General features: G+C 41.0%; 1 protein-coding gene across 1 annotated transcript; it reads right to left on the bottom strand.

Annotated features, from left to right (window-relative positions):
- Positions 1-395: 395 nt before the first annotated feature.
- GCNT1 (glucosaminyl (N-acetyl) transferase 1) lies at positions 396-26872 on the bottom strand. The gene is made up of 3 exons (XM_067568978.1): positions 26691-26872; positions 2860-2918; positions 396-2127 (listed from the first exon to the last, which is right to left on the bottom strand). Exon 3 carries the CDS (start codon positions 1993-1995, stop codon positions 703-705), a length of 1293 nt encoding a protein of 430 aa, XP_067425079.1. The 5' UTR covers positions 1996-2127; positions 2860-2918; positions 26691-26872; the 3' UTR covers positions 396-702.
- Between the last annotated feature and the right edge of the window lie 397 nt (positions 26873-27269).

Raw genomic sequence — 27269 nt, 5'->3', positions numbered from 1 at the left:
TTAAACACAAGGCCTTGTAGCTGGTTGGTGAAGTTTTCAACTTAAATTCAAAATTTTCAGAAAGCAGGATGAAGAAGTATGTATCCCAGAATACATGTAGAACCACTGCAAAAGACTTAGCTTTGGCATATTGGTTAATTCCCGTTTGACTGGTTTTTAAAGAATTCCTGATATGTATTCCCTGAGATCCTTTAGCATCTACAACATGTTTGCTCAGTTTAGCTTTTTCTCGACCCCTTGTCCAACAGTGATTTAAGATGATAAAAAGGGATTGGGTAATAGCCACACACGATCAGGGGGTTTTGGTTTTTAATTCTTTGGATTGAATAGTAGCAGAGATTCCATGGCGCAAACCCCCCCCCCCCCCAAAAAAAAAAAAAAAAAAAAAAAAAGGACACAAAGGGTAATATTGAAATTTACACTAGAATAGCTGGACCTATCGGAGTAAGACCCCAAATATGCATTTTGAGGCTTAGACCCTCTTCCAATAATAGATTATTAGAAATTTGTGGGAAAAGAGTAGTCAGGTGAGACTCAATTGAGCCGAACATCTCATCTATACCCATGTTGAGTTTCTGTAGCTCATATCAAGGCGATAAGTAAGGTGCGACACACTAGTAAATCATCACTACATACTCAATATTTTATCTGCATTACAGCCATATCAGCGTGAGGCAGTCACACCAAACACAAGATAGTATTTTAATTTTTGTGCTGATGCAGAGCTTTGTGTCTCAAATATTCTTCCAAGCACTGAATTGCAAAGGGGTCAACATCAGTATCAAACTTGTTAGCAAATAAGTGGTGTTTCCGTAACATCCAGTTCAAGTCGCCCACTCCAAACACACACACAGAGCGCACATGAATTCCATTGCATGGAGGATAGGGGGCACCTTTTGACACATCCCCTTCAAAATAATGCCACTTCACAAACCTGGCAAGAGCATTCATGTCAGAAACGTCATACTTATCACTAGAAGAAACCGCACCTGGAACTTCAGGGATTCTTTGAATAGTAGCCCACAAGTATTCATCAGGGCTGTAAGTGTCTTTAGCCCATTCAATAAATGCAAGGATTTTGCTGTTTTCTAACACATACTCTACAAATTTCCTACTAGCAACAAAATAGGCACTGCCAGAGAAAATGGGTGTACTAAGAGGTGGAGGTTGTTTGTCTATTCCCATGTTCTTTAGTTGACCATCAACAATTTCATAGTGTTTTTTCCATCGCATTTCCTTGCTGGTAGGCATTTTCTCAGTTTCTAAGCTGTTTTCACCCTTTAGGGCTTTCAATTTCTCCACAATTTCCTGGTTGGTCTTAATAGGAAAGTCCATACCACAAAGATTTATCAAATATTTCCAGTTTGTACTTCTCCTGTAGAGATCTTTCATGCAGTTGAGGTCTGCCTGTACTCTGCTCCATGAAGCATACACTACACTCTCCAATTGGCTGACAATAAAGACATTATTGAAACAGGACACAATTCCCTTAACTGCAGCCAGAAAAGATTCTGGAGACTTTTTGTCAACATGAATGCAGTAATAATTCTGAGGAGCATAGATTGATCTTAGAAGTCTATCAAGCATATCTATTTTGTGATGAATCACTATTGAATAGGCAACTGGAAATTCAGCTTCTTCTTTACTGAGAGGTTCCATAATATACTTCCGCATCTTGGTAAAAGAGGCACAATCTGTTGTCATATTAATATAATCACTTGCTGTTAGCTTAGGGCGTTTCTTAAATGACACAGTTAACATCTCAAGCTTTACTTTTTGAATTTCCTCTATATCGCCCTGCAATATCTTAGAGCAGTTAATAGTACTAATAGGCTCTTCACCAGTCAGCTCTAGATGTCTGTGATTCAAGAAGTCTGGCTTTTGGTTAATTTTTAGAACCGAAAAGGTCACTAAAGTAAAAACTAGCACGAGGAGGACCTTGAAGCGTAAAACATGACAAGAACGAAGTTTTCTTCTCATCATTTCAGACAACATCAAGTACCTTCACTTGGCTAAACTAAGTTTCTTTGTATTCATGATCTCATATCCACTTCAACAGCTTCAAGTGTCATCAATTCACATTTTTCAAAAGTGTGCCCATATTCTTTGGACACTGGAGGAAAAGCCCTAAAACAAAAAAGAAATACAAGTATAGTTATTCTGTAGTTCAGTTCTACATTTTACCAGTGGCTTTTTAATCAAAGGTTGGTTTAAAAGTCTTTGCCCTAATGGTGAAAAAAGTTAAAAGAAGTTTAGTTTAAGTTTAGTTAAAAGAAGTTTCCTGAAATTTAGAAAGAATATTGAATAGTTTAGAAAGTTTAGACTTTTGAAAGTTTAGATAAAGTCTGAGTTTTCATTAAAGTGTTTTCCCATTTTAAGACGAGCTCTAATATTAAAGCTATTTATTCAAACGTTAATGTCCCCAGCATATCGCCTTTCTACCGCATTATTGGATGAAGTGTGTTAATTCTGGCATGGCTGGTCTAAAATAGATTACTTACATCTGCTGAATCCCTTTTAAAAATGTTGGCATTTTAAAATACAATAGGAAGAAAACTGTTTTGTCCCCTAGACATAACTGGTTCACCCACATCAGACAAAATTATTTGGCTAACCAGTTGGAGTTGTGTGTAATATTGAGAACGTGAAGTGTTAGAAGCTCCAGTATCTATAGTAAAATATTCCAACCTGAATTTAACAGGACATTTTACACACACACTCCATCAAAGATCTTTATAGTTACATTTTGGTAGCATTTCACTTTACCACTCATTTACTGGGAAGACTATTTACACTTCATCCTCTCATTTGAAATGTGGCCCACATGCACATTCAGCATTTTATTCTTGTGATACAGACCCTTAAACATACTGAAGAATGAGCAGTGATGTGACCCTAGGGCTTCTTTCAGGGAAGATCTGAAAAAGAAAAGGGAAAAAATATTTTAGTGTTGCATAGTCATCTAGCTTTCAGTGGTCCTGAAGACAGCTCTCTGGTTGACATAGTACTGCTATTTTTGTGGCCCATTTTTAAACAGATATTTAAATTGCACTTTTGAAGCTGTCTTTCATATCACTCTATTCATAAGACAACTTAATCAGTTGTTAGAAAGCCAGCTACTAGATAAGCCTGGACTACAGAGTGTTGAGAGAAATATAGTGTTGTCATAACTATAAGAATAGCCCTAATTTCTCTTTAAGATACAACTACAGGATTTCATATGAAATCTCCAATATGCTAAGAATGAAATAAATGAAAATCTGAGTTTGTTATAAATTCAAAGCACTAAGGCATACATCTTCACTGTGTTTATTTATATGGAATGTAGAGTACATATTTTATGTCCATTAGCCCTTAATTAAAATATCTTAAAGCACACCCAAACAATTTATGTTCCCACTTCAGTATTTTCCAGTCAATTTTTCTATAAAAATACATAGTGAAGAGTCCTGTGTATAGATGGACAGAGTCAGGAGACATCTGAAGATGTATGACTGCACAGAAGAGTTTGCCAAGAATCTCTGGAATTTGGATCAACTAAATAGGTAATAGTTTAAAAGTGGCACTTTATTTGTGTTCACAAATATGCATTCTAAAAAATTAAAAGCTACATTTGGTGAAAAGCTTTGTTTTTCCTTTTCTTTCCTCTTTCTTCCTGACCCCTTCCAAGTTTACAGGTAAACATTACTGAGATAGTATGAAGGGGAAAAATAATACAAACTCAGTAAATAAGAAACAATGATGTTGCATCTAATATACAACTTTACTTTACCAATTCTACTTTAAAATACATCATTCAATTAACTCTAAAGAACACTTAGGATTTAGTTTAAAGCAGAGTACTTGATTTAGTAGGAAGCAAAATGCTCAATGTATGAATGAAGGGGGGGAGGGTTCCATAATTTTCAGTGAGAACACTTGCCAATATTTCAATATGGAATATTGAATATTTCAATATTTCAATATGGAAATTAAATCATTAAAATTGTTTACTAATTATTATTCCAGAGCAGTCTGGAGGACAGCCAAACGCACACAGTGGTGTTTACATTTATATACTGATTTTGAAAGTGTAAGTATTACTACTAGAGCTGGTTTAAAAAAAAAAAAGTTTTTCTATAAAGCAGAGTGCCAAAAGTTTTGTTGCTTTCTGTCGTTCCTCCTCACCCGCACCCCAATTCCCACTTTATCTTCCCAGTGGAAGGAGAGTGCAGGGGGAAGAAAACTAAAAACAAAAGCTTTTCATCCAAATTAAAAATTTTCCAAGAAAAATTTCAATTTGATCCCAAAGCTGTTTTTTGGAAAAAAAATTACTGCTGGTTCCAAATTACTTTCTAGCAATTAGTTTTTAAATTTTAAACAGAGACAAATGATCAAGGCTTGATATTTCCATAATCCAAGAACTACATTAAGCCTGTTTTTTCTGCAAACTACTCAGTATGAACTGTTAATAAATCTGCTAGGACTTTAACTTCTAATTCATGGTTCTCAAACTGTGGCTTCTAAGCTTTCTAAGTGACGTCTGTCAGTCTTCAGTTGGGGATGCTTACTAATTGCAGCCCAGATCATGATTCTCAGAAGCAGTTTTGACCAAACGTATTAAAAAAAGTCACTTGATGTATTCTCAGCAGTTGCTTCAATGTGGCAAGTGATAACAAAACTGGAGCGTTAGCAAACCTACAGGACAGCAGACTCAAACTGCTAAGTGACTTTGAGAGATTAGAGGAGTGGTAGCTCTAGGCAGCAAAAAAAATTTCATTCTACATCAAGGGAAAGGAAAAGACAGAAGTCAGGAGGGGAGGGAATAACCAAGTAAAGTTTGCTCTTGTTATAGCACCCATATGTGACCAAAAACAAAATATCTGAGGGACCAATGCCACTCTCCATGCTGACTACTAGGATTCCATCATCCTCCAAACTAAATGAATCCCACAACAATTCAGTAGTCCCACTGCATTTGCAGTTTTGAGTGTTTATATATAATTTGTAGTAAATAAGTGCTCTGGATCAGATTTTCCTTTGTGGTAGCAGAGCGACACATAGAATTGGAGCAGAAATAGTTCACCCCAACTACATTCACATACTTATACTTCATCCTCTGAAGTTAACGGCAATAGTGAATACCATAATCTTGTTTAAATAACTAATCTGACACATCAGGGCCTCCTCAGATATGTAACCATTTATCTAACAGTTAAAATAGTTTTCTGCAAACTCACATTAGATGCAAACTCTCCATTCTGCAGTAGGAAAATTAAACAAGATAGTGATTCTTTGGTTCAGTTTCCACCTAGTGCTCTACAGTAGCTGTTTATAAAGCAAAGGGCTGGCTTTATAAACAGGCAAAACTCAAGTGTACAGTTCTGCATTACACGTGTGGTGTGACAAGGCTGTTCCACTCATCCACAGGGGTATCCACACTTATACATGGCTGGGTGGAGTAGGATTACAGAGGAGATTTCCCATCTTCCTTAAGAGGGTGGGAGGAGAGAAGGTGAAGGAAAGTGGAAGTTTTAACCCACAAAACTTCTATATTCAAATGGCACAGGAGCCAGCAAACAGAACTGCAAACAGGGGAGTTTGAGTAGGAGTGTGTGGTGTGCTGGTATTGTTGGCGAGCTCGTTGGGAGTTGTTTTGGTGGGTTTTTTGTTTGGTCTCTCACTGACAGGAAGTAGGGGGAAAGGCTATGACAGATACAGAAGTGGTAATGGTAGTCACTCAAGCAGTGGAAGAGACAATGAAGATGACTGGATGTGGAAGCTGCAGGATGTACATGATCCTGGAGGGGATACCTCAAAAGAGCTTCATTTGTATGAAGTGCTGCCTCATAGAGCTGATGGAAGAGAAGATTCGAGGGTTGGAGATGTAGGTGGAAACTCTTGAGTTTAGAAGGGGGTTTGAGCAGATGATACAGCAAAGGAATGAGGAAGCTGAAGGGAAAAACCGGGACCTGCAGATGGAAGCAGGACAATGAACTCAAAGGGGAGAATGCTGGGTGAGGAATGTGGCCAGTGGAAGCATATGACTGCGAAAATCTGGCAGAGGAAAAGATGGGCTAGTGAAGGAGAAATAGAGCTCAGAAACAGGTTTGCGGAGTTGGAAAATGAAGAAGGGGAACAGCAGGTCGTTACTGAAGGTGGGAGGGCAAGGAAGAAGAGAAGAACAGCTAGTCCTATACAAAGAGTGGATGAGCCAATGGAGATACTACCAAATAAGAGCCCCAGGAGAATACAGGAACGGTTGCAGAGGACCGCAAAGGAGAATAGTAGACAAGATGACTTGTAGCCAGAAAGAACGGGGGCTAGAATTGCACTATTACCAGGAAAAGGTAGGTCTACATGATTGGAGACTCCCTGCTGAGAAGAACCAACAGGCCTGTAATGAGCTGATCCAGAGAACAGAAAGGCGTGCTGTCTGCCGGATGCTAAGATACGGGATGTGGATCTGAGGCTGAAGAGGACCCTAATGGGAGCAGGAAAGAATCCACTGATTGTCCTTCATGGGGGTACAAATAATATAGCTAAAGTCTTGCTAGAACGTATCAAAAGAAACTATGCCAGGCTGGGGAAGACTCAATGCTCTTCTAGGATGGAGGCTGGCACAACTGATTAATACAGCTTTAAACTAGGGAGTTGGGGGAGATGCCCACATAATCTCCACGCCTGATTTTAGCATTAAGACGGAGGAAAATGAAGTAATAAAGGACACAGCAGTGGGGAGCAGAATGGACATTAAGAGCAAGGATAGTGTAGATACCATTCTAACAGGTGATACTGGCAGTAGAATGACTGTGCCAAATCAGGCAAAGAACATATGCGAAGCCAAACAGCAAAAATTAAGATGTTTGTATACCAATGCGAGGAGCCTGGGTAACAAAATGGAGGAACTAGAGCTCCTGGTAGAGGAAGTGAAACTAGATATTATAGGCATAACAGAAACATGGTGGAATAGTAGTCATGACAGGTGTACAAGTATTGAAGGGTATGTGCTGTTTAGGAAAGACAGATATAAAGGTAAAGATGGTGGAGTAGCATTGTATATCAATGATGAGGTAGACTGTAAAGAAATTAAGGGGTGTTGGAATTGATAAGACAGTTTGTTTATCTAAAAATCACATTGGGGAAGAAAATTACTAGCTTCCCTTAGAATAGTACTTTGGGTGTGCTACAGACCACTGGGACCTGAGTTGGACATGGATAGAAACCTCTTTAAGGCTTTTAATGAAGTAAATACTACTGGGAATTGTGTGATTATGGGAGATTTTAACTTCCCCGATATAGACTGGAGGACAAGTGCTAGTAGTAATAATAGGGCCCAGATATTACTGGATGTGATAGCGCACAGATTCCTTCACCAAATAGTTACTGAACCAACAAGAGGGGATGCCTTTTAGAGTTGGTATTGGTGAGTACTGAGGAGCTCATAGAGGAACTGGTTGTAGGGGACAACCTTGATTCAAGTGACCATGAGCTAATTCAGTTCAAACTAAATGGAAGGATAAACAAAAATAGATCTGTGACTAGGGTCTTTGACTTCAAAAGGGATAACTTTAAAAAAATTAAGGAATTAGTTGGGGAAGTGGACTGGACTGAAGAACTCATGGATCTAAATGTGGAGGAAGCTTGGAATTACTTCAAGTCAAAGTTGTGGGGAAACATCTGAAGCCTGCATCCCAAGGAAGGGGAAAAAATTCATAGACAAGAGTGGTAGACCAAGCTGGATGAGTAAGCATCTCAGACAAGTGATTAAGAGAAAGCAGAAAGCCTACAAGGAGTGGAAGATGGGAGAGATCAGCAAGGAAAGCTCTCTCTTGGAGGTGAGAACATATAGAGATAAAGTGAGAAAGGCCAAAAGTCAAGCAGAGCTGGACCTTGCAAAGGCAATTAAAACCCAACAGTAAAAGCTTCTATAGCCATGTAAATAGGAAGAAAACAAAACAAACAAACAAAAAAAAAGAAGTGGGACCACTAAGCACTGGGGACAAGGGGGAGTTTAACGATAATCTAGATATAGCCGAATATCTAAACAATTACTTTGCCTCTGTTTTAAATGAGGCTAATGATGAGCTTGGGGATACTGGTAGGGTGGCTAATAGGAATGAAGATGTGGAGGTAGAAATTACCATATCCAAGGTAGAAGCGAAACTTGAACATCTTAGTGAGATTAAACTGGGGAACTGGATAATCTCCATCCAAGAATATTAAAGGAACTAGCACATGAAATTGCAAGCCCATTAGCAAAGATTTTTAATGAACCTGTAAACTCAGGGACTGTATCATATGACTGGAGAATTGCTAACAGAATTACTATTTTTAAGAAAAGAAGTGATCCAGGTTACTACAGGCCTGTTTCTTTGACTTCATTAGTAAGCAATGTCTTGGAACAAATTTTGAAAGAGAAAGTAGTAAAGGACATCGAGGTTAATGGTAATTGGGATAAAATACAACATGGCTTTATAAAAGATAGATTGTGCCAGGCCAACCTGATTTCTTTTTTTGAGACAAAGGAAATGCAGTGGATCTAATTTAGCAAGATTCAGTAGGCATTTGATATGGTTCCACATGGGGAATTATTAGTTAAATTGGCAAAGATAGGGATTAATATGAAAACTGAAAGGTGGATATGGAACTGGTTAAAGGTGAGACTACAAAGGGTCATACTGAAAGGTGAGTTGTCAGGCTAGAGGCAGGTTACTAGTGGAGTTCCTCAGGAATCCGTCTTGGGACCAACCTTATTTAACATTTTTATTACTGACCTTGGTACAAAAAGTGGGAACGTGCTAATAAAGTTTGCAGATGACACAAAGTTGAGAGGTATTGCCAATACAGAGAAGGATCGTGATATCATACAAGAAGATCTGGATGACCTTGAAAACTGGAGTAGAAGAAATAGGATGAAATTTTAAAAAGTGGAAAATGCAAGGTCATGCATTTAGGGACTAATAACAAGAATTTCTGCTATAAGTTGGGGACGCATCAGTTGTAAGTGACAGAGGAGGAGAAGGACCTGGGCATATTGGTTGATCACAGGATGACTATGAGCCATCAATGTGATGTGGCTGTGAAAAAAGCTAATGTGGTCCTTGGATACATCAGACGAGGTATTTCCAGTAGAGATAGTGAGGTTTTAGTACCATTATACCAGGCACTGGTGAGACCTTATCTGTAATATTGTGTGCAGTTCTGGTCCCCCATGTTTAAGAAAGATGACTTCAAACTGGAACAGGTGCAGGGAAGGGCTACAAGGATGATCCATGGAATAGAAAACCTGCCTTATGACAGGAGACTCAAAGAGCTTGGCTTGTTTAACCTAACCAAAAAAAGGTTGAGGGAAGATACGATTGCTCTCTATAAATACATCAGAGGGACAAATACCAGGGAGAGAAATTATTTAAGTTCAGCGCCAATGTGGACATAAGAACTAATGCATATAAACTGGCCATCAGGAAGTTTAGACTTGAAATTAGATGCATGTTTCTAACAATCAGAGGAGTGAAGTTCTGGAATAGCCTTCCAAATGGAGTAGTGGGGACAAAAAACCTAGCTGGCTTCAAAACTGAGCTTGATAAATATATGAAGGGGATGGTATGATGGGACAGCCTAGTTTGGCAATGGATTAATCTTTGACTACTGGTGGTAGATATACCAATGGCCTATGAAGAGATGTTAGATGGGGTGGTTCTGAGTTATTAAAGAATTCTTTCTTGGGTGTCCGGCTGGTGAGTCTTGTCCACATGCTCAGGATTTAACTATCACCATATTTGGTGTCGGGAAGGAATTTTCCCCCAGGCAGATAGGCAAAGGCTCTGGGGGTTTTTCACCTTCTTTTGTAGCATGGGGCACGGCTCACTTGCTATGGATTCTTTGTACCTTAAAGTCTTTAAACCATGATTTGAGGACTTTAATAACTCAGTCATAGGTTAGAGGTTTATTACAGGAGTGGGTGGGTGAGGTTCGGTGGCCTGCATTGTGCAGGAGGTCAGACTAGATGATCATATTGGTCCCTTCTGACCTTAGAGCCTACAAGTCCAGCAGTACAGCCCAGTATAGCTGCACCGATGTAGCGCTTCAGTGAAGACACTACTATGCTGACAGGGAGAGCTTCTCCCATCGGCATAGATAATCCACCTCCACAAGTGGCAGTAGCTCTGCTGATGAGAGAAGCTCATGTCAATATAGCGCTGCCTACACCAGCGGCTAGGTAGATATAACTATGTTGCTCAGGAGATGTGAATTTTTCACACCCCTTAGTTATATCAACGAAAGCTTATTAGTGTAGATCTGCCCTCAGTCTTTTTTTCCTCCTTTGTTCAAAGTACTTTTCTACAGAAAGTTTCTGAGGATCAAGTATTACTACCTATCAAGTTTCTGCCCAAGGGCTCTATATGGTTCCCTTCACAGAAAGAAGGCAATCAATCAGAGAAATTCAATGCATTCACCTTCCCTAGGGAGGCACAAAGGTCCCAATTCTCCACCACTTTGCACGTTTGCAGTAATTTCTGTGAGTATAAAAAAAGGTGTGAAATGCTACCACTCTCTAGGGTGTGTAGCAGTCTAGCTTATTGTTTCTGATTAGCTCCTTGCAAATATTATCATAGTGCTGTATAGGTTTTGGTGTAGTCTAGTCCCTTGTCCAACTAACAGCAATACAGATAAAATGTAACCTCAGGGGAATATATTTAAAGGAGGAGCATAAGGTAAATATCAGAATGTTATTAGGAGTAAATTCTGAGAAGGAAACATGTTCTATCATTTCATTGGCATGGGTGTTTACCAATGTGCTAGAGCATCCAAAGGAAGCATATTACTAAAAGAAAAACTAATGACCACTCATCTGATTCTGGGAGAAACATGTACTGAAATACACATTATGTTTTACACAGACATACATACACACCCACCCACCCACACTGACCGACCCTCCTGAAATACACTTGTTGAAAGCAGGGAGGACATCTACTCTATCAAATAATCAGAGAGAACTCTGGGAGCAGCCAGGGAGATATGAAAGCTTCTGGCAAAGGGTTTTGCTAGGACATTAAGAACGAATCTAGTAGTAGCTGGTTGAAAGGTGACCAAGGAAGTTCCCATATTTAGATGAGAACAAATCCTGGTCAGAATCTCTGCCAAACTAGGGAAGAGGCATTAAGACATTTGTTTAAGAACAGGACACATTTCAGGGAAGAGACAGAGAACACGTACTGTATTGCAGGATTAGTACAAGGGCAACTTTCTGAAACAGGAATATTAGTAATTGGTCTCTTAGCCCTCAAGTGCTTGCTGAGAAGTGCTTTATCTTGAGCTGTTCTTTCTCTTCCTGCTTGTTTTGCCCCCTCAGACTATTAAAATAAGCGAATATATTCATACAGTGAAAATAACCAGGTCAACATAAATTACAGAGCAGCTCCAAATCCATCACATTTCCTTCCTCATCATTTCTTAGACTTTATGTACGAATAAGCATTCACGTTTAGAGTTCTAGAAAGCTTGATTATTGCAATTCTCCTCCTCCCCCGCAATAATAAAAGGCAGTGGCTTGAATTAAAATACTAAGTACAGGGACAATAAAGTTTGTGCATAATATCTGTTTGCAGCAGTTAATCCTGAATAGATTTTGCAAATTAGTTATATATTAATAATTCCTTTTAAGACCAAAACAGCATACAAAGCAAAACATTAGACAGGAAGGATACAAATGTCTAGAAAGCATTTCTTTTTAACAGAGTGGAAATACAAGATAATGTTTTAAGTCTTCAATGATGGTTTAAAACTCAAAATGATGTGGTAGAGATGTTCCCCCTCCTCATCGGAACAACTATTTAAAGTTCTTAACCCATTTCAATCTACCAAGTGTCAGTTTCAATTATTACACAGTAAGAAACTGAAAAATTAAGTAGTTACAGAAGTTATCTATTGGTGTTTTGGAGCTCTCTTGGGGGCTAGCCCAAGACTGTGGAATAAACATCCACAGGAAATAAGAACCATCACTATCCCCTCCACCTTCTACTCTAAATACAAGATGCACTTTTATATATATATATATATATAAAAAATTATGCACATGCATGCACACAAATTCCAAAACCAAAACACTTCATTGCACACTGCAAACTCCACTGGGGAGAGGAGGAGAAAACAAATGTGGGATAGTTATTAGCCTGATCAGTTATTATCAGATACTATGATGATGAACATAGGATAGGAACTTATACAAAATACTCAATAAATAATTTTAAGGTAGTGGAGCTGTTTGTAGGGAGAATCAGGGTCCTATTTTACCCATATCTATCTGGCAAGCATTCCTGGTAATTTCAGATTATTTTAAAATAAACTGCAGTTTGTTTTGAATTTCCCTATACTTTTTTGGTATGTTTCCAGTCCCCTGCCCCGTCACCTCCATATCCCATCATGTAATGCATCATAAAAGGAGGTGGGGGAGAAATTAAAGTGAAGAAATTAGTCTCTCTCACTGTGACAAGTACCCAGACTGCCTTCTATAGGGTGAAATTCACTACTTCTGCCCAAAGTTTGAGCAATCAGGATTTGAGCAATCAGGAGCCATAGAAGCTACTTCCACAAGGCAGAGACCCCCATTTAGCCACTTCTTATACACATTCCATTGCAGGGCACTAAGGGATGGTAGAGGATTTCACTGCCCAGTGGAGCTTGCACAGGCCTTCTAATTACCAATTAATCTTAGATTTTTCTATCCGTTCCAATCACAGTTATATTTAAGCACTGAATGTCACCCATAGAATATAAATTGGACTACAGATTGGATGCTAATTAAAGCTGAATGGATCAGATCTGCACTATTTTCATTGACCATCTCCATATGTTCTCCTCATCAAATTAACTCCTCCAGAACTCTCTCCTTCCCTTCCATGTATGTGACAGACAACACAACCCACAGCAATCATTAATTATACTGAACATTTGACACTGTGTCATACTTGGATTAGATTTTTCATCTAGTTTTCCCCCAATCAGTTTTCAGAAGAGTTTAAGAGAAAACGTGGTTTTTTAAAAGTTAGTTTGTAGTGAATTAGACACACGAACTATGTGTTCTGACAACATAATCCCATGCTAAATGTTTTGTTAAGGAACAAGATGAACACTATATAAAATCCACTGAGATTTGTTTAACAACTCAGCACCATAAAGGTAAATACAACCATAGGATGGAGGAATACTTAAGTAAGGTATACTTTGAGCAAAAGAGGAAGATCCATTATTTATTACACTTTTAAAAAGGCATAAGGCTAAGCAATTTAGAAAAAGTGGGCTGGAGATATGTATGCACTTGGCTCTGCTCCATAGTTCACACGGGCAGAAAAGCTTGTCACCAAGTCCATATTAAAACACACTTGTCACTTGAGTGCCATGCTGGAGAAAGTTATTTTATAATCAGTGATGAAACAAGCAGGGACTTGTTTCCAACTATCTTGGGAACTGGCTTAAACACCCAAAGACGCTATTTGACATTACATTCTTATCAAGTTTTAAATAAATAAGCAGTTTTAGATCCTTTCATAATGCCTCCCCCTTCAAGTCTCTCTCCCCACTAGTAATCACTTTTCAGAAGACTGTCACCTACATACAACACAAGGCTGAAGAACGTCAGCTGTAATTAAACTTAAATACAGCTTTGCAATTTATTCATGGTGACAAGTAAGTGCTTCTTACATTATAAATCCTCGGAATGTTTTGAGTAAAATGAGTGTAGCTTTCCTTTAACCACTCCATAGCCAGAGAAGCACTTAGTTGAGAAGCAGGGCTTGAAATGGCAGACATGGTAAACTGCATTCCTATAGAGTTTGCATTACTCCCTGAGTGAATATTTACATTCTATGGACTCCTCCATGTTTCACCAAAACATAATTTGTCCTACAAGGGACATCAGGAACAGGAGAGTAGCATAGAAGAAGCTATGGAAGGACCAGGTGCCACAGAATAAAGCAGAATGCCATAGAAGTACTCAGAAAATAGAGTGTAACCAGCAAGGACCACAAAGAGTATGTCTACACAGTGAAGAAAAAAACATGGCTGGCCTCTGCTAGCTGACTCATGCTTGCAGGGCTTGCGCTATGGGGCCGTTTCATTGCTGTGTAAACTTCCGGGCTCAGGCTGGAGCCCACACTCCTGACACTCTTCTACTTCACTCTAGTCCTGGCTCTAGGACCCTGCCGGTGAGAGCAGTCCAGAGCGTGGGCTCCAGCCCAGGCCCGGAAGTCTACACACAACAATGAAACAGCCCCACAACCCAAGCCTGAGTCGGCTGGCACAGGCAAGCCAAAAGTGTCTAGTTGCTGTGTAGACATACCCAAAGTGGTCTATTATTATACTGCAGAAGCGGATACAAGAAGGAAAACAAGTTAAAGACAGACTATGGGGCTGGTGTGGAAGTTGGCAATGGGAAGACAGGAAGACAAGGGGGAGAGGGAAGGAATGTGATTTAATTTTTTAAAAGATCTTTTAACAGTTCTCACATATAAAAACTTCTCTACTGAGAAATGTAGGTCAAATCCACCATTGCTTACTGCAGTTAAACCAGACCAGCTGTAACGTAACAGTAGGAAACTTGATTTTTTTTTCTAAGTCTAAACTGAAATCCACATTTAAGCATGTAAGTAAGTGGATATATTTTCCAGAGTACTGAGCACACAGCATCTTCCATTGACATCAGCATTTTTCTCCCTGCCTCTCCCCCATCCCTTTCTAGGACCTTCCTTATTGAATGGGTTTTCCTTTTGACAGCAGATGCTGTAGTATTCCATGAGAGTTGATCCTCTGTTTGCTTACACATCATTTTGAAAATGATCCTTTTGCAGAGCTCTAACATTGTTATGTGGAAGCGGCCGTTAGTAGCAGCTGTTGAATGTCTAGCACTTTTTGGGGGGCTGAGGGGAGTTAGGCTTTGAAATAAATGGCCTGATTCCCCTGAATATGGATATAAGAGTTTTGCTTTAGGCACCCATTTTTTAAATGATTTAAAGTTTCAAATTTCAATTGATACAACAGCGATTTATCCCCTCAAGAGTTTCACACCTGCTCAGAGCAGGACTTGATGACAATGTGATAAAAATGCCAGTGGCCAGTCTACACTGGGACTCCCAGTGTGGCTAGCACTGGCTGAGCTGCACGAGTTTTAGTTTTACAAAAGACTCTGTTTAGGCATAGCCATTAGGAATCATTGCTATGAATCAGTCATGATAGAATTTTCTACAGAGTTTGATACTCACCCAGCACACAAATTAAACACCCAGCATGGGGTGGGTGGTGAGAAGGGGCTAGTTTTAAGCCAACAATTATCTTACTTCAAAAGATGGAGTTTATTTCTCCAGTGTGCTCAGTACTGCTGAGTAAATTAGGAATTAAAAAGAAAATTAGTACTCATTTCACTGATAGATGACTGCACTCCCTTCAGAAAGATGAAAACAGACCACAGTAAACACCTTGCACCATGGAATATTGACAGATGGCCAGTAATAAAGAGCCTTATAATTAAATGTTACAATTAATATCCTCAATATATTTTCCAGTTTACAAAGAATATAGCTTGCTGAATTGATCCTTGCCACAAGTTGAGAAGACTCTTTTTACAGTTCCAGTCACCTTTACACTATGCTATATTTTGTTTTCATTTTTTTAAAGAACTCTTCAGTTGCTAAAAGCTGTTCTGTACCATGCCTATGGATACAGAGTAATGCTGCATGTAACACCACTACTGTTTGGAACTGTAAAGGAGTGTATCCTTCATTTCATTTACACACAGTTCATTAAAAATATATTCCTAGTTATGTCTGGAAAGTTGTCCAATGTTACAGATTCTTTCCCACAAACCCTCATGTTCCCCTTATCAACATGTTGCCTTTTCTTCAACAAATATCTTGCTAAAGGTGATATGGACAATAAGTAAATTGTGAGCATTGATTTAACAATACTTGCAACCCGTCTATGAAATCCTTAAAGGCCACCCCATGTTATTCATCATAAAGACTGCCCATAATAGAAAAAGGGAAGAGAAGACAATCCTTTGTGCTAATCTTTTATTTCAGCAATTGGGTATCTACTTATTTTAGCTGTTTCATTCTTCCAAACTGTTGGTTTGTAAACTGCCCACTCTCCAAATTAAAACTTGCCCCTTTAGTGGTAGCCACTAAGGCCTGGTCTAGACCCAAAACTTAGGATATGTCTACACTGTGAAGTGAAGTCACCCGCCGAATTTTAAAAGTCGGAGAAGCATGATCACACCATGCTCATTGCGTTGGGGAATTGCGTCCCCACTAGCCGTGCTTGTGTTGACAATCAAAGCAGTGCACCGTGGGTAGCTATCCCACAGTGCAACTAGCCGCAGAGGCTTTTGGGAAGGTTGTCGTCCTCCCATGATGCAACATTCTTCCCCCTCCTTCTTGCCCCAGTCCAAAACAGACTCTCTCCTTTTTGTGCCATTTTTTCAAACCCTCCAGTCTCTGCAGCACGCACGCCATTGCCTGAGAGGAATGGAGCCCGCTCAGCTCTGCACTATTACTGTGAGAATCACAAACACCTCACAACTTATTCTGCAGTATTTTCAGTGGCGAGACAGGAGCTGCAGCGCTGAAAATTGCGATGTTACAGAGACCCCCCTTGCTACAAGCCATAGAACGAAACAATTCCCGTTTGCTGCAGGCTATCACACACCATCTGCAGTTGGTGGAGAGCTGCTTCTGGTCTGGGGAAACAAGCAGTGACTGGTGGCATTGCATTGTTCTGAAGGTGTGGGATGATAAGCAGTGGCTGCAGAACTTTTGAATGTGAAAGGCCACTTTCTTTGAACTTTGCGGCGAGCTCTCCCCGTCTCTGAAACAGATGAATACTCACTTGAGACCAGCTCAGACAGTGAAGAAGAGAGTGGTCATCACTCTGTGGAAGTTATGGGGTTCCCAAACTGTGTGTGTGGTGGGGAGGGGCATAGATGGCACACACATCCCTATCTTAGCCCTGGACCACCTTGTCAGAGTACATAAACCGAAAGGGATACTTCTCAATGGTGTTGCAGACCCTTGTGGATCAGAGGGGACACTTCACTGACATCAGTGTGGGGTGGTCTGGAAAGGTGCATAAGGTGCACATCTTTAGGAACTCAGGTGTGTTAAAAAAAGATGCAGGCAGGCACTTTCATCCCTGACCAAAAAATAAATATTGGTGATGTTGAAATGCCAATAGTGATCCTGGGGGATCCTGCCTACCCATTGCTCCCCTGCCTAATGAAGCCCTACGTTAGGCACCTGGACAGCGAGGAGGAGCATTTTAATAATAGGCTCAGCAAGTGCAGAATGGTGGTGGAATGTGCATGGTGATGGAATGTCCAGTTTAGAGGCACGCTGGCAAAGTTTGCTCACTAGGTTAGACCTCAGCGAAAAAAACATCCCAATAGTTATCTCTGCCTGCTGTGTGCGCTCCATAATGTCTGTGCGACTAAGGAGGAGAAATTCCCATTGGGTTGGGTTGTGGAGGCATATAGGCAGGCCGCAAATTTTGAGCAGCCATATGCCACTGCAACACTGAGAGCCAGCCATAGGCCAGGCCGAGAGCAATAGTTTGATAACTAAATCTAAACCACCATCTGAGACCTCCACTATAGAGATGGCCTAATACTCTGAAATCTAACAAGAATGAGCAACAGTAATAGCTTAACATCCTGATGTTTATTCTGCTGTCACTTAGACATCCTAGCATCCTGCACTTCTAGGGCTGTAATTGGGTTTACAAATGCATGGGAAACATCCTGCTTTAACATCCTGTAACACCTTGGAGCTCTGTTCCTCAGAACTTATGTATGTTTGCTTGGGAACATCCTGATGCCCTTTTGCTATAACATGTAAGTGTCTGATGCCTATCAAGAATGCATTTGTTGTGTAAGTCAAGGAACATCCATTGTAAATGGGTCTCTGATAATGAATGTCAGTGGAACCCATATTGATGGTTAATGCTACTCTAGTATCTGTTATCTTTCTAAGATTGTAGAATGTACTATTTGGTGGGTATGTGATTCCAATTAGTGAATTTGAGAATGTTCTGTTAGAAGTAAAAAGTTAGTTTGTGTGATTGAGGAGTGAATGCAGTTTGAGTTTGTAGAAAATAAGAAATGGAAAGGTGGCAACCCTAAATCTCCATGGCAGGAGGGAGAGAAGATGCTTCATTTAAAAAAAAACTTTTACAGCCTAGATGGCCAAAGAATACAAACCAAGATAACCCCGGAACACAGATGAATTAGCATCCAAGGACAGGAACAAGACAGTGTGTGAAACAGGAACGGAAGAATAACAGAAAGCTGTCATGTTTGCAACATCAAGAGTAATTGATAATCACATCAAACACAAAGACAGTGTGACATGGTGAAATCCATAGACCTGAATGGGGATGGATTACTATAAAGATGGGGTGAAAAGATGAGGACCTTGGGTTTGTTCTGCAAACTCCAAGGAGCATCGTGTCACGACTGACAGAGCCTGGCTCCATCCTCGTGCCCAATCCACCTGTGGCCAGTGGCTCAGCTCGAGCAATACAGAAGCTGGTAATTATATCCCTCTTCCAGAACTGTGTGCTTTTTGGAATATCTGTATTCACAATAAACGTGGCGCATTGCCTCCCCCTGCCCCACCAATAAGATCTTGCTGTTTAATTCATTTATAAGTGTAACACGCTGTGCAAAATGCACCACTTACATGATGTTTCAAGATTCCCAGTGCTTTGTTGCCAGAGGTTACAAGAATAAATAAGTGACGAGATCAAACTTTGACCTAAAACATACGGAAACTCTTCCTTAAAAAAAAAAAGCAATCAAACAGAGTATTCTGTTCCATGTGTCACTTTTAAACCATTTCACGTTAGAGATTAAGAATTATGGAGCACTGGCACAGGGACAAGTGAGCAGTTAATAACTTTAAAGAGCCAAAAGACAGTCTGTTCTCAGATCAGTAGAAAAATATAAAAAGGTATTGTAATGAAACAGCTGGCTCATTTCTGAGCATTGTATTAAATGCCAGTTCAATATCCCAACCAGCCAAAGACTATAGCTTCCAGAGTACAGGAAAGGAAAGGAAATCCTGAGGTCAGAACAAACCAGGCTCAGGACACAGTCAGACCCTACATAAGAGCAAGAGAAGCAAGCTGGAGACAGCACCCAGGAAGGTGGCTCCTGAGGAAAGGCCAAATAACAGATCGCCTGAGAGCTGAGACCTAGGAGATCCTGAGCTCGGAGAGACTTGCCTGTTCCTGGAAGAAGGCTGCCGCTGGAGTACACAGGATTGCAACATGCAGGCAAAAACCGGGGGTGGAGGAGTCCCAATCAGACTCCTGTCTTATTACCCCTGGACTGGCTTAGAAAGTTTTGTTCATGTATTGTAACCACTGAAGATGCTGTATCTAGGGTATTTGCACTATTATTTCTTTCTTTCATTGGAAACTAAGTTTTTACAGAAACCCACCAAGGACTAGAACCTGTTGAACACAGCCTTTGGAGCACTAGCCGAGTTCACCTCTGAACTCGTTATACATCTAGCATGCTAACTCGCATCTATATGGACTGGTGTACCACAACACGTGCAATGAAAATCATGCATTGATGCTGGTTGCAGTGTATTATGTAGCATATTTATTCTTCAGAGGGAAATAAAAGTTCAGCTCACAATAGTAGCTATTGACTTATGAGCCACAGCAGCAATGTTACCTGAAGGGATGTGGGTTGTCACATAGAGAGGAAATATGTTAATATAGCTCAGCATTTTCCATTACACAAAGCAGATGTGAAGGGCCCTTAGATAAAGTATAACTTCAGCGAGATGAGCAGTTCATTACAAGTGAATGTGTTCAGTTACAGAGGTTTCAATTTCTCTTAGGGAAGTACAAATATTAGTCATAACCAGAATTTATACTGGTTCTATTAGACTACAGATTTAGGCCCCAGTCCTTTAATGAGATGTGAAGCCAGATCACTTGGAAGTCAGCTGGTCTTCACATAGGTACAGAGTTCTGTCCCTGGCATCACATTGTAGGATCAAGGGCCTTAGTTTTTCCTCAAATCTTACAAGTTCAAGTATTAAAATAAACTTTTTTTTTTTTTTTTGGAAACTTTAGTACTAACGAGTTTTCAGTCTCACAATTTAAAGAAAACCCACCACACTTGACACTGTTATGAAAGTGTATATTTAAACAAAAAGACATTTGTATTTTTAAAGGCTAATTTTTAAAATAAAAATCAAATGAAAGCATTTAGTTTTCATCATCATAGCTGTTTCTTAACTCTTCGGAATTCCTTTGCAGGGGATTAGCGAGAATAGGTCAGAAATTGAGAGACCTTATCTAAAATGATGCCACTGAAGAAGCTGGCTGACAGGCAGGTACGTGCATGGAGGATATTAGGGGGTGTTTCTCAGGCCCATGCCCTCTCCCCTGCTGAAGAAACAGCCACATAAAAGCTAATAGCAAGGGAACAGATTTTTTTTTTTTTTTTTAAACATTGTTAAAATACTCAAGGCTTAATATTCAAAAAGTGATTCATCAGAAAACTTTAATTTCTTAAATAGCCAGGTTTGAAAGAGGCAAGTTAACACTGTCCTTTTAATATGTCATTGAGAAGGATATTGAAATTTGTATTTCAGTGTATGAAAGTTTTGAAAGGTGTGTTTCATTTGTAGCACTAGAAAATAGTCTAAAAATGTTCTGTGAACTTGTTCTAAAAGCTTTACTATATGCCAGATTCACTGACCAATATTTGCTGTTTCAATGCTATTTACAGTTAGCATAGTCACTGTGCTTGCAGTATGTCAATGGTTTGTGGAATTAAATTTGGAATCTTTGCTAATTCTGGAAGATAAAAATGCATTATCTGTCAAAATTATGTTTTACATAGCGATTGAGGCATATCTACACTACAAACTTATGTTGATTCAAATTACTTTGGCATGAAGCCGCCAGTTAGTACATCACTTGCGTGCATACATGCTTAGCTCCTTGTGTTGGCAGTGCAGGTACTTACCTGGTGAGCTTGTATTAATGCACAGTGCAGTGCACCATGGATAGGTATCCAGTGTATAACCTCACCTCCATCTAGCACAGTGTCTTCTGGGAAGTTTTGTCAATCCATGATGGGATGGAAACTAGTTGCTCAGGAATGACAGAGCGTGGGGTCAGCTTCCTAAAATGCAACAGTCTCTGTCCCATGACGACATCTACCTCCCATAATTTTCACACCTTCTTCAAAAGTCCCACAGGGCCCTCTTTGCTTTCTCCCATCTCCGACAGAAGCATGGATCCTACACAACCCTGTGCTATTGTCATGAGTGTTGTGAACACAGGGCACAAGAACATGCAGTATTTGGAGAGCTGCAAGAAGAACTGAATTCAAGGTTGTTGGTGGCATTCATGAAGCACCTGCAAATGGTGGATCATTGCTTCTGGGCCTGAGAAACAAGCAATGACTGGTGAGATTGCATTGTAATGCAGGTTTGGGACGATAAGCAGTGGTTGCAGAACTTTTGGTTGCGCAAGGCAATAGTTTTCAATCAGTGTGCCAAGCTCACCCCAGCCATCCAGCGCAGGGACATCAAAATGAGAGCTGCACTAACAGTGGAGAAGATGAGGTTCCTAAACTGCAGTGGAGCAAGAGATGGCACACATATCCCTATTTTGACACCAGACTCCCTTGCCACAGAGTAAACAAACTGAAAGAGCTATTTTTCTGTGGTTATGCAAGCAATGGTGGATCATCAGGGATCCTTCACTGACATCAACGTGTGCTGGTAAGGGAAGGTGCATGATGATCACATAGGGTGACCTGATAGCAAGTGTGAAAAATCAGGACGGGGAGCGGACGGGGTAATAGGCACCTATATAAGACACAGCACTGAATATTGGGACTGTCCCTATAAAATCAAGACATCTGGTCACCTTATGATCACATCTTTAAGAATGCAGGACTGTTCAGAAAGCTGCAAGCAGGGAATTTCTTTCCTGAATGGCAGAGTGCCATTGGGAATGTTGAAATGCCAATAGTGACCCTGGGTGACCCAACCTACCTGCTGCTCCTCTGGCTTATGAAGCTGTACACGGACCACCTGAATAGCATCAAGAAGCTATTCAACTACCAGCTCAGCAGGCGCAGAATGACAGTTGAATGAGCTTTTTGGTAGACTGAAGGGACGCTGGTGTTGTTTACTCTCAAGATTGAACCTCAGTGAGAAAAATACCCCAATGGTTATGGCTGGCTGTTATGTCCTGCATGTGACACATAGGGGGAAACCTTTCTGCTAGAGTGGAAGTGGAGTGGCTGTCTGCTGAGTTTGAACAGCCAGACAGAAGGACTAATAGAAGAGATCAACGTAGAGCTACTTGGCGCAGGGAGGCTTTGAAAAAACATTTTTTTGTACTGTGCTTTTCCTGGCCTTACTCTTTTGTGTCCTGTTAGGAATTGTGTGTGATTGCTGTACATGTAGGAATATAATATCAATATATGTATTAATTTTGTTTGTGGCTCATCCTATGAGTTGTGTCACACTGTCAGTAACTGGTTGCTTTCTGACTTGATAAGCTCTTGGTAGCAGATGTTGCAAACCAATAAAGATGAGTTATGTTTTAAATAATAAACATTTATATTGTAATAGAATTCAGTGCAAACAAGAAACCATGAAATTTTAAAACAAATATAATTAAGAGAACAGAACTTATGAAGGGGAAAGAACATTCATGTCCATTTCAGCTACATCGACACAAATTGTGGCTTTCACAGATCAGTGTGTGAAGCTGTCCTTGTCTTTAATGTCTCCTGGGGTGGAGTGGTAGGGGTAGTGCAATGGTCCCTTAAGCCTGTAGGCCCACCAGAGTCTGCAGTACTGTGTTTGCTGCCTGAGTAGTCCCATTACGTCCTGGTACATCTGCCTCTTCTTTCTCTGCCTTCCTGCTCTCCACTCTCCCCCTCTACAGCCTGTCCCCAGTGTTCATCCTCCAGGCTTGAGCTCATGGTCCAATGCAGTACCAGCTTGCAGCCTTAAATTATGATAATTTTCATTACTGCTCAAAAGCTTTGAGTAGTAACAATGAAACAATGTCAATTTCAAGCTGCTGTTACTTGGTAGATTAAGGGACTCCAGTGCATACCTCTACTATGTACTGAGGATAAACAAAACAAAGGAAGGAAAGTCACTGAATTATACCAAAAGCTGTTATCCATATCCTCATTTACTCTAAATGAGGTCTAGTTGATAAGTTGTTTTTGAACACAAGTGACATTCATTTTCATACATACTTGCTTCAGGAACAGGAAATCTTATCTCCCCTTTTGCCAAATTTTTTTGGGTTAAACGATGTATGTTTTTTATCAAGAGTATATTTTCTGATGATCCTAAAGGAAAGCTAAATTCAAGATGCAAGTCAGATAAATACTTTTAAATTATGCATTCCAAGATAGTTTGTCTGGCCATAGTTTGTCTGGTTATAGTTCCTTACTATAAATATTTTATGGAGTTGGTTTTTTTTTTAATTGGAGGTAGTAAGAGAAAATTAACAGGGTACAAGTAATCTTAGCTTACATCCTATTTGTTCTTTAAAAAAATGACTACTGGGGAACCAGTTACTACACAGTTTTCCCCAGCTTGGCTAAAGCATGCATCTATTTTGCAGTATATACGGGAGAGAGACCTGCCTAACATTGTCTGCATCTTGTAAGTTAGGCACCGTCTCTGCTGTAAGATGAATTTATGTTTTAAGGTCATGGGCTCTAGGCACTACCACAAGATAAATTATTATACTGGCAGTAAAAGTGTATAAAGGTTGTACAGACAGACTACAATTGCATTAGGGAGACAAGGTGGGTGAGGTAATAGCTTTTATTGGACCAACTTCTAGTTACACTAGACATTTTCCTCTTACCAGTGCAATTCCACCAAGAGCAGCTATGCTGCTGAAATTGATAATAGATTGACTGCTGGTATTTTAACTATTGCATCATCTGATCCTGCTCAGAACAAGACAAGACCTTAATCTTTTACAGTATATACCCCAACACTTTGTCTTTATCTATACAACAGGAATTACTGCTAAAATGTCACTAGTGGTAGAGCTAGTTTAGATGGGGCACCAGTGGCCACTGACATTTTAAGTACAATGCTGGATAGGGTTTGTTTTTTTGAAACCTAATTAGATTACACTGTTTACTTTTGTTTGTTTGTTTAATTTAGGTTCCCAATTAGTTTCCTTACCATGCTGTTTTTAGTGATAAGGTTAAAATCACAGTAAGCTTCCCTGGAGCTGAGCAATACCAACTAGTATCCTATTCATTAAATCAATGCAGCTAACTGGCATGCTAAATTCCCATGGAATTACCTCTCCTACAGCCTCTCTCAGTAGCAGCAGCAGTTTTAGAAAGTCAGATGTCAGTAGCTTGCATGCTGCAATTGGCATTAGTTTTTTTTGGGGGGAGGGAGGTGGCAAGAGGAAGATTTTAAAAGCTTTGTCTAAAAGACAGGTTGCAAAATTCTCCACTGTGATTAAAGATTTTAAGAACTGAATTTTGCTCCAGCACACCAGTATAAACTCAGCAGGGCAGATTCTAAGCCCTTTACTCACACTGGTAAACATTTTTATTCACACCATTAGTCCCACAGAGCAATCCACTTCACTGAAGACTAACTTGGTCTTGATGTGAAAACAGCAGATTTTGGCCTCTGAGCTTTGTCTTATCCTCACCAGGCTAATGCTGCCTGGAAAAATTGTCTGACTTGTGCTTATCTTCAAGGAAAGGAGTGCTGCATATCACTCAACCAGAAGTGCCCCCGTCAACTGAAGCCCGTCACTGAGGACACAGCGGTATCTGGTACCACCTCATTATGTTGAGGACTGAAATCTGACGCCTCATACTAAAGAGGTTAGAGTGGAGAAAATAGTTAAGAGTCCTCCGGAGACCCGCAAAGAGAATAGAACATTAAGTAGTAATGCACATATTTCCAAAATATTTACCGTCAGACTAAAAATTTTGTACCATAACTTGACTTTCATCAATAGTATGTTTTCCCCTATTCTACAGACGCAGGAATCTATCTTCTTTTAGAGACAAGAGAGGTTTCAACTCAATGACAAAACATGCAACAGCTACAGAGTGCTAAAAACTCTTTTCTGGTTCCACAGCGCCTCAGTGTTATTTCTTGCTAAACTTGAAATCAGCTACCTGAAACCCCCTATTTAAGAAACCTGTTTGGAATTGCAAATACTCCAAATAGGTAATTCATACTGCTCTTTAAAAGTCATTGACCTCTCTTCCTTCCAGCAAAAAGATTTACTTTTCAAAACAGCCTTGAAAAGGGGGCAAAATGCCAGGGGTATAAGCTGAGCTGCCTGTTAATATCTGAAACCGCTCACCAGGCTTAGGTCACAGAAAACTACTTACACAACCTTCTAAACTGTTGCTGTCCTCAAATGCTGGTTCTTCAGACTCTACTCTGTTTTAGCAACCTTGGCAGAACACAGGAATACTATTCCTTAAAGATGTAAGAAGTCACATCTTTTCTAACCCTACCCATTGCCAACATGTTTTAACACTTAAAGAATATTACATAGCTGTGGTTCAAATAAAGGTCACAAAGTAGATAGCAATGCTTGCACAAATCCCAGAAATAAAGGGGTTGGTTTTGTTTAACTTTTGATAAATAAAATTTCGGGTAAAGCCTGTTATACTTCTGCAAGGTTTCATATGTGGAGAAGATGGGAGTGAGCCGTACAGCACACTCCCTTTTATTCATTCAAGTTGCCAACAGCGTTGGCAACAACAACAAACCAGGAAACCTATTAGTTAAACGGCTAAAAGCAGCACTATTTGAAAGTGAACAAAGTTTCCCGAAGTCTTTTTTTCCCTTTGGCGGGGGAGGGAGGAGGCGTATCAACAGCAGATAGCAATCTGTTAAAATTTCAACTCCATTCAAACAGCTTCTACTCCAGAATAATTTAAACTCCTCCTTCAAATGCTGTAGAGAAACTGTTTTTTCCAAGTGAGACTAATACCAGGGGGAGAGCACAGCTCGTTGGCCAAGTAACTGGAGCAGAGGCAGTTATTAAAACTTCTCCCTAGTGCTACTTTTTCACATTCCAGGTGGCTCTTGCTTCCACCAGTACAAGCGAAGAACAGAAGTGTTATCAAAGGGGCAGGGGGGGAAGAGCGCATGCATCATCAGCCAGGGACTTTACAACAAGCGAGTTTCATCACAGGAAGCAAGATATAAAGTCACGCTCCCCGTTACACTCACCACCGCCCGTTCTGGGCAGACAGACTCGCCCATGAAGCTACTGTTTCGCTTTCCCTCAGCCTGGGGCTCGCAGCAGGGGCCGGGTCCTTGGCTTCACCGCCCTCGCGCTGCACTCACTAGAGCCAAGCGGGATGAGGGAAGATCTTTTTCGGGACCAACTCCAGAGCTCTTCCTCGGGCACTTGCTTACTACGCCTGCGGGACCCACGCCGGCAGAGAGGGAGCGGGGAGTAAACGGGCAAGGGCTGGCTGGAGTAAAGCAGGGGCAGGAACTGGTTGCTAAAACCACCCACCGCAGTGCAGCCGCTGAGGCGCACCGCACCCAGCAGCCCTTCCAAGCTCGGGCTGCAAGACCCCTTCGGACACGCCCGGCCCGGCCCGCAGGGAGCCGGAGGAAAGGGGACCGAGCAGTTACCTGGAGCGAGCGGCCGGCGGCTCAGGAGCAGCTGCTGCGCTAGGGACTGAGCCTCATCCGACCGGCGCGGAGAGCGGACATAAACTTCCCCCAGCAGCCGCCGCCTCCTAGAGCCGGGTGCGGAACGCCCGCCCCCTGCAGCCAGCTGGAAGCACCTCCTCTCCTCTCCTCTCCTTTCCCACGACAAGAGGCGCCTGTAAGGCGCCCCCTTCCCCGACCTCGTTATATCCCCTGCCCGTTACACCGGCAGCGGCGCGGAAGGAGGGGAGGATGGGCATGGCCTTACGCAAGCAACCAGGAGAGCAAGGCGCTTCCGCGGTCCCCTTCCCGCACAGTCAGCCCCGCCCCCCCCAAAGAGCTACCTCCACTCCCCAGAGACCCCTCCTCACAGCCACTGCTGCTCCCACTGTGTCCTTGGCATGCCCACTCACAGCCACTGACGCTTGGGCTCCCAGCCTCCTCTGCGTGTCCCCTCAAAGATCCCCTCACAGCTACTGCTACCCCTCTCCCACTCCCAGTCATCTTTATCCCTCCCGACACCCCCACCCACAGCCACCGGCACTCCCCAAAAGTTCCCTC

The sequence above is a fragment of the Emydura macquarii genome, unplaced genomic scaffold (genome assembly GCF_026122565.2).
Source record: "Emydura macquarii macquarii isolate MOO-44397 ecotype Brisbane River unplaced genomic scaffold, CSIRO-AGI_Emac_v2 contig_2897, whole genome shotgun sequence".
Lineage (NCBI taxonomy): Eukaryota > Metazoa > Chordata > Testudines > Chelidae > Emydura > Emydura macquarii.
The sequence above is the reverse complement of the archived record's forward strand: the minus strand, read 5'-3'. Positions and strand labels throughout refer to the sequence as shown.

Excerpts from the sequence above, each read along its gene's own strand:
- GCNT1 (XM_067568978.1), bottom strand. The coding sequence starts at position 1,995 with ATGTTGTCTGAAATGATGAGAAGAAAACTTCGTTCTTGTCATGTTTTA.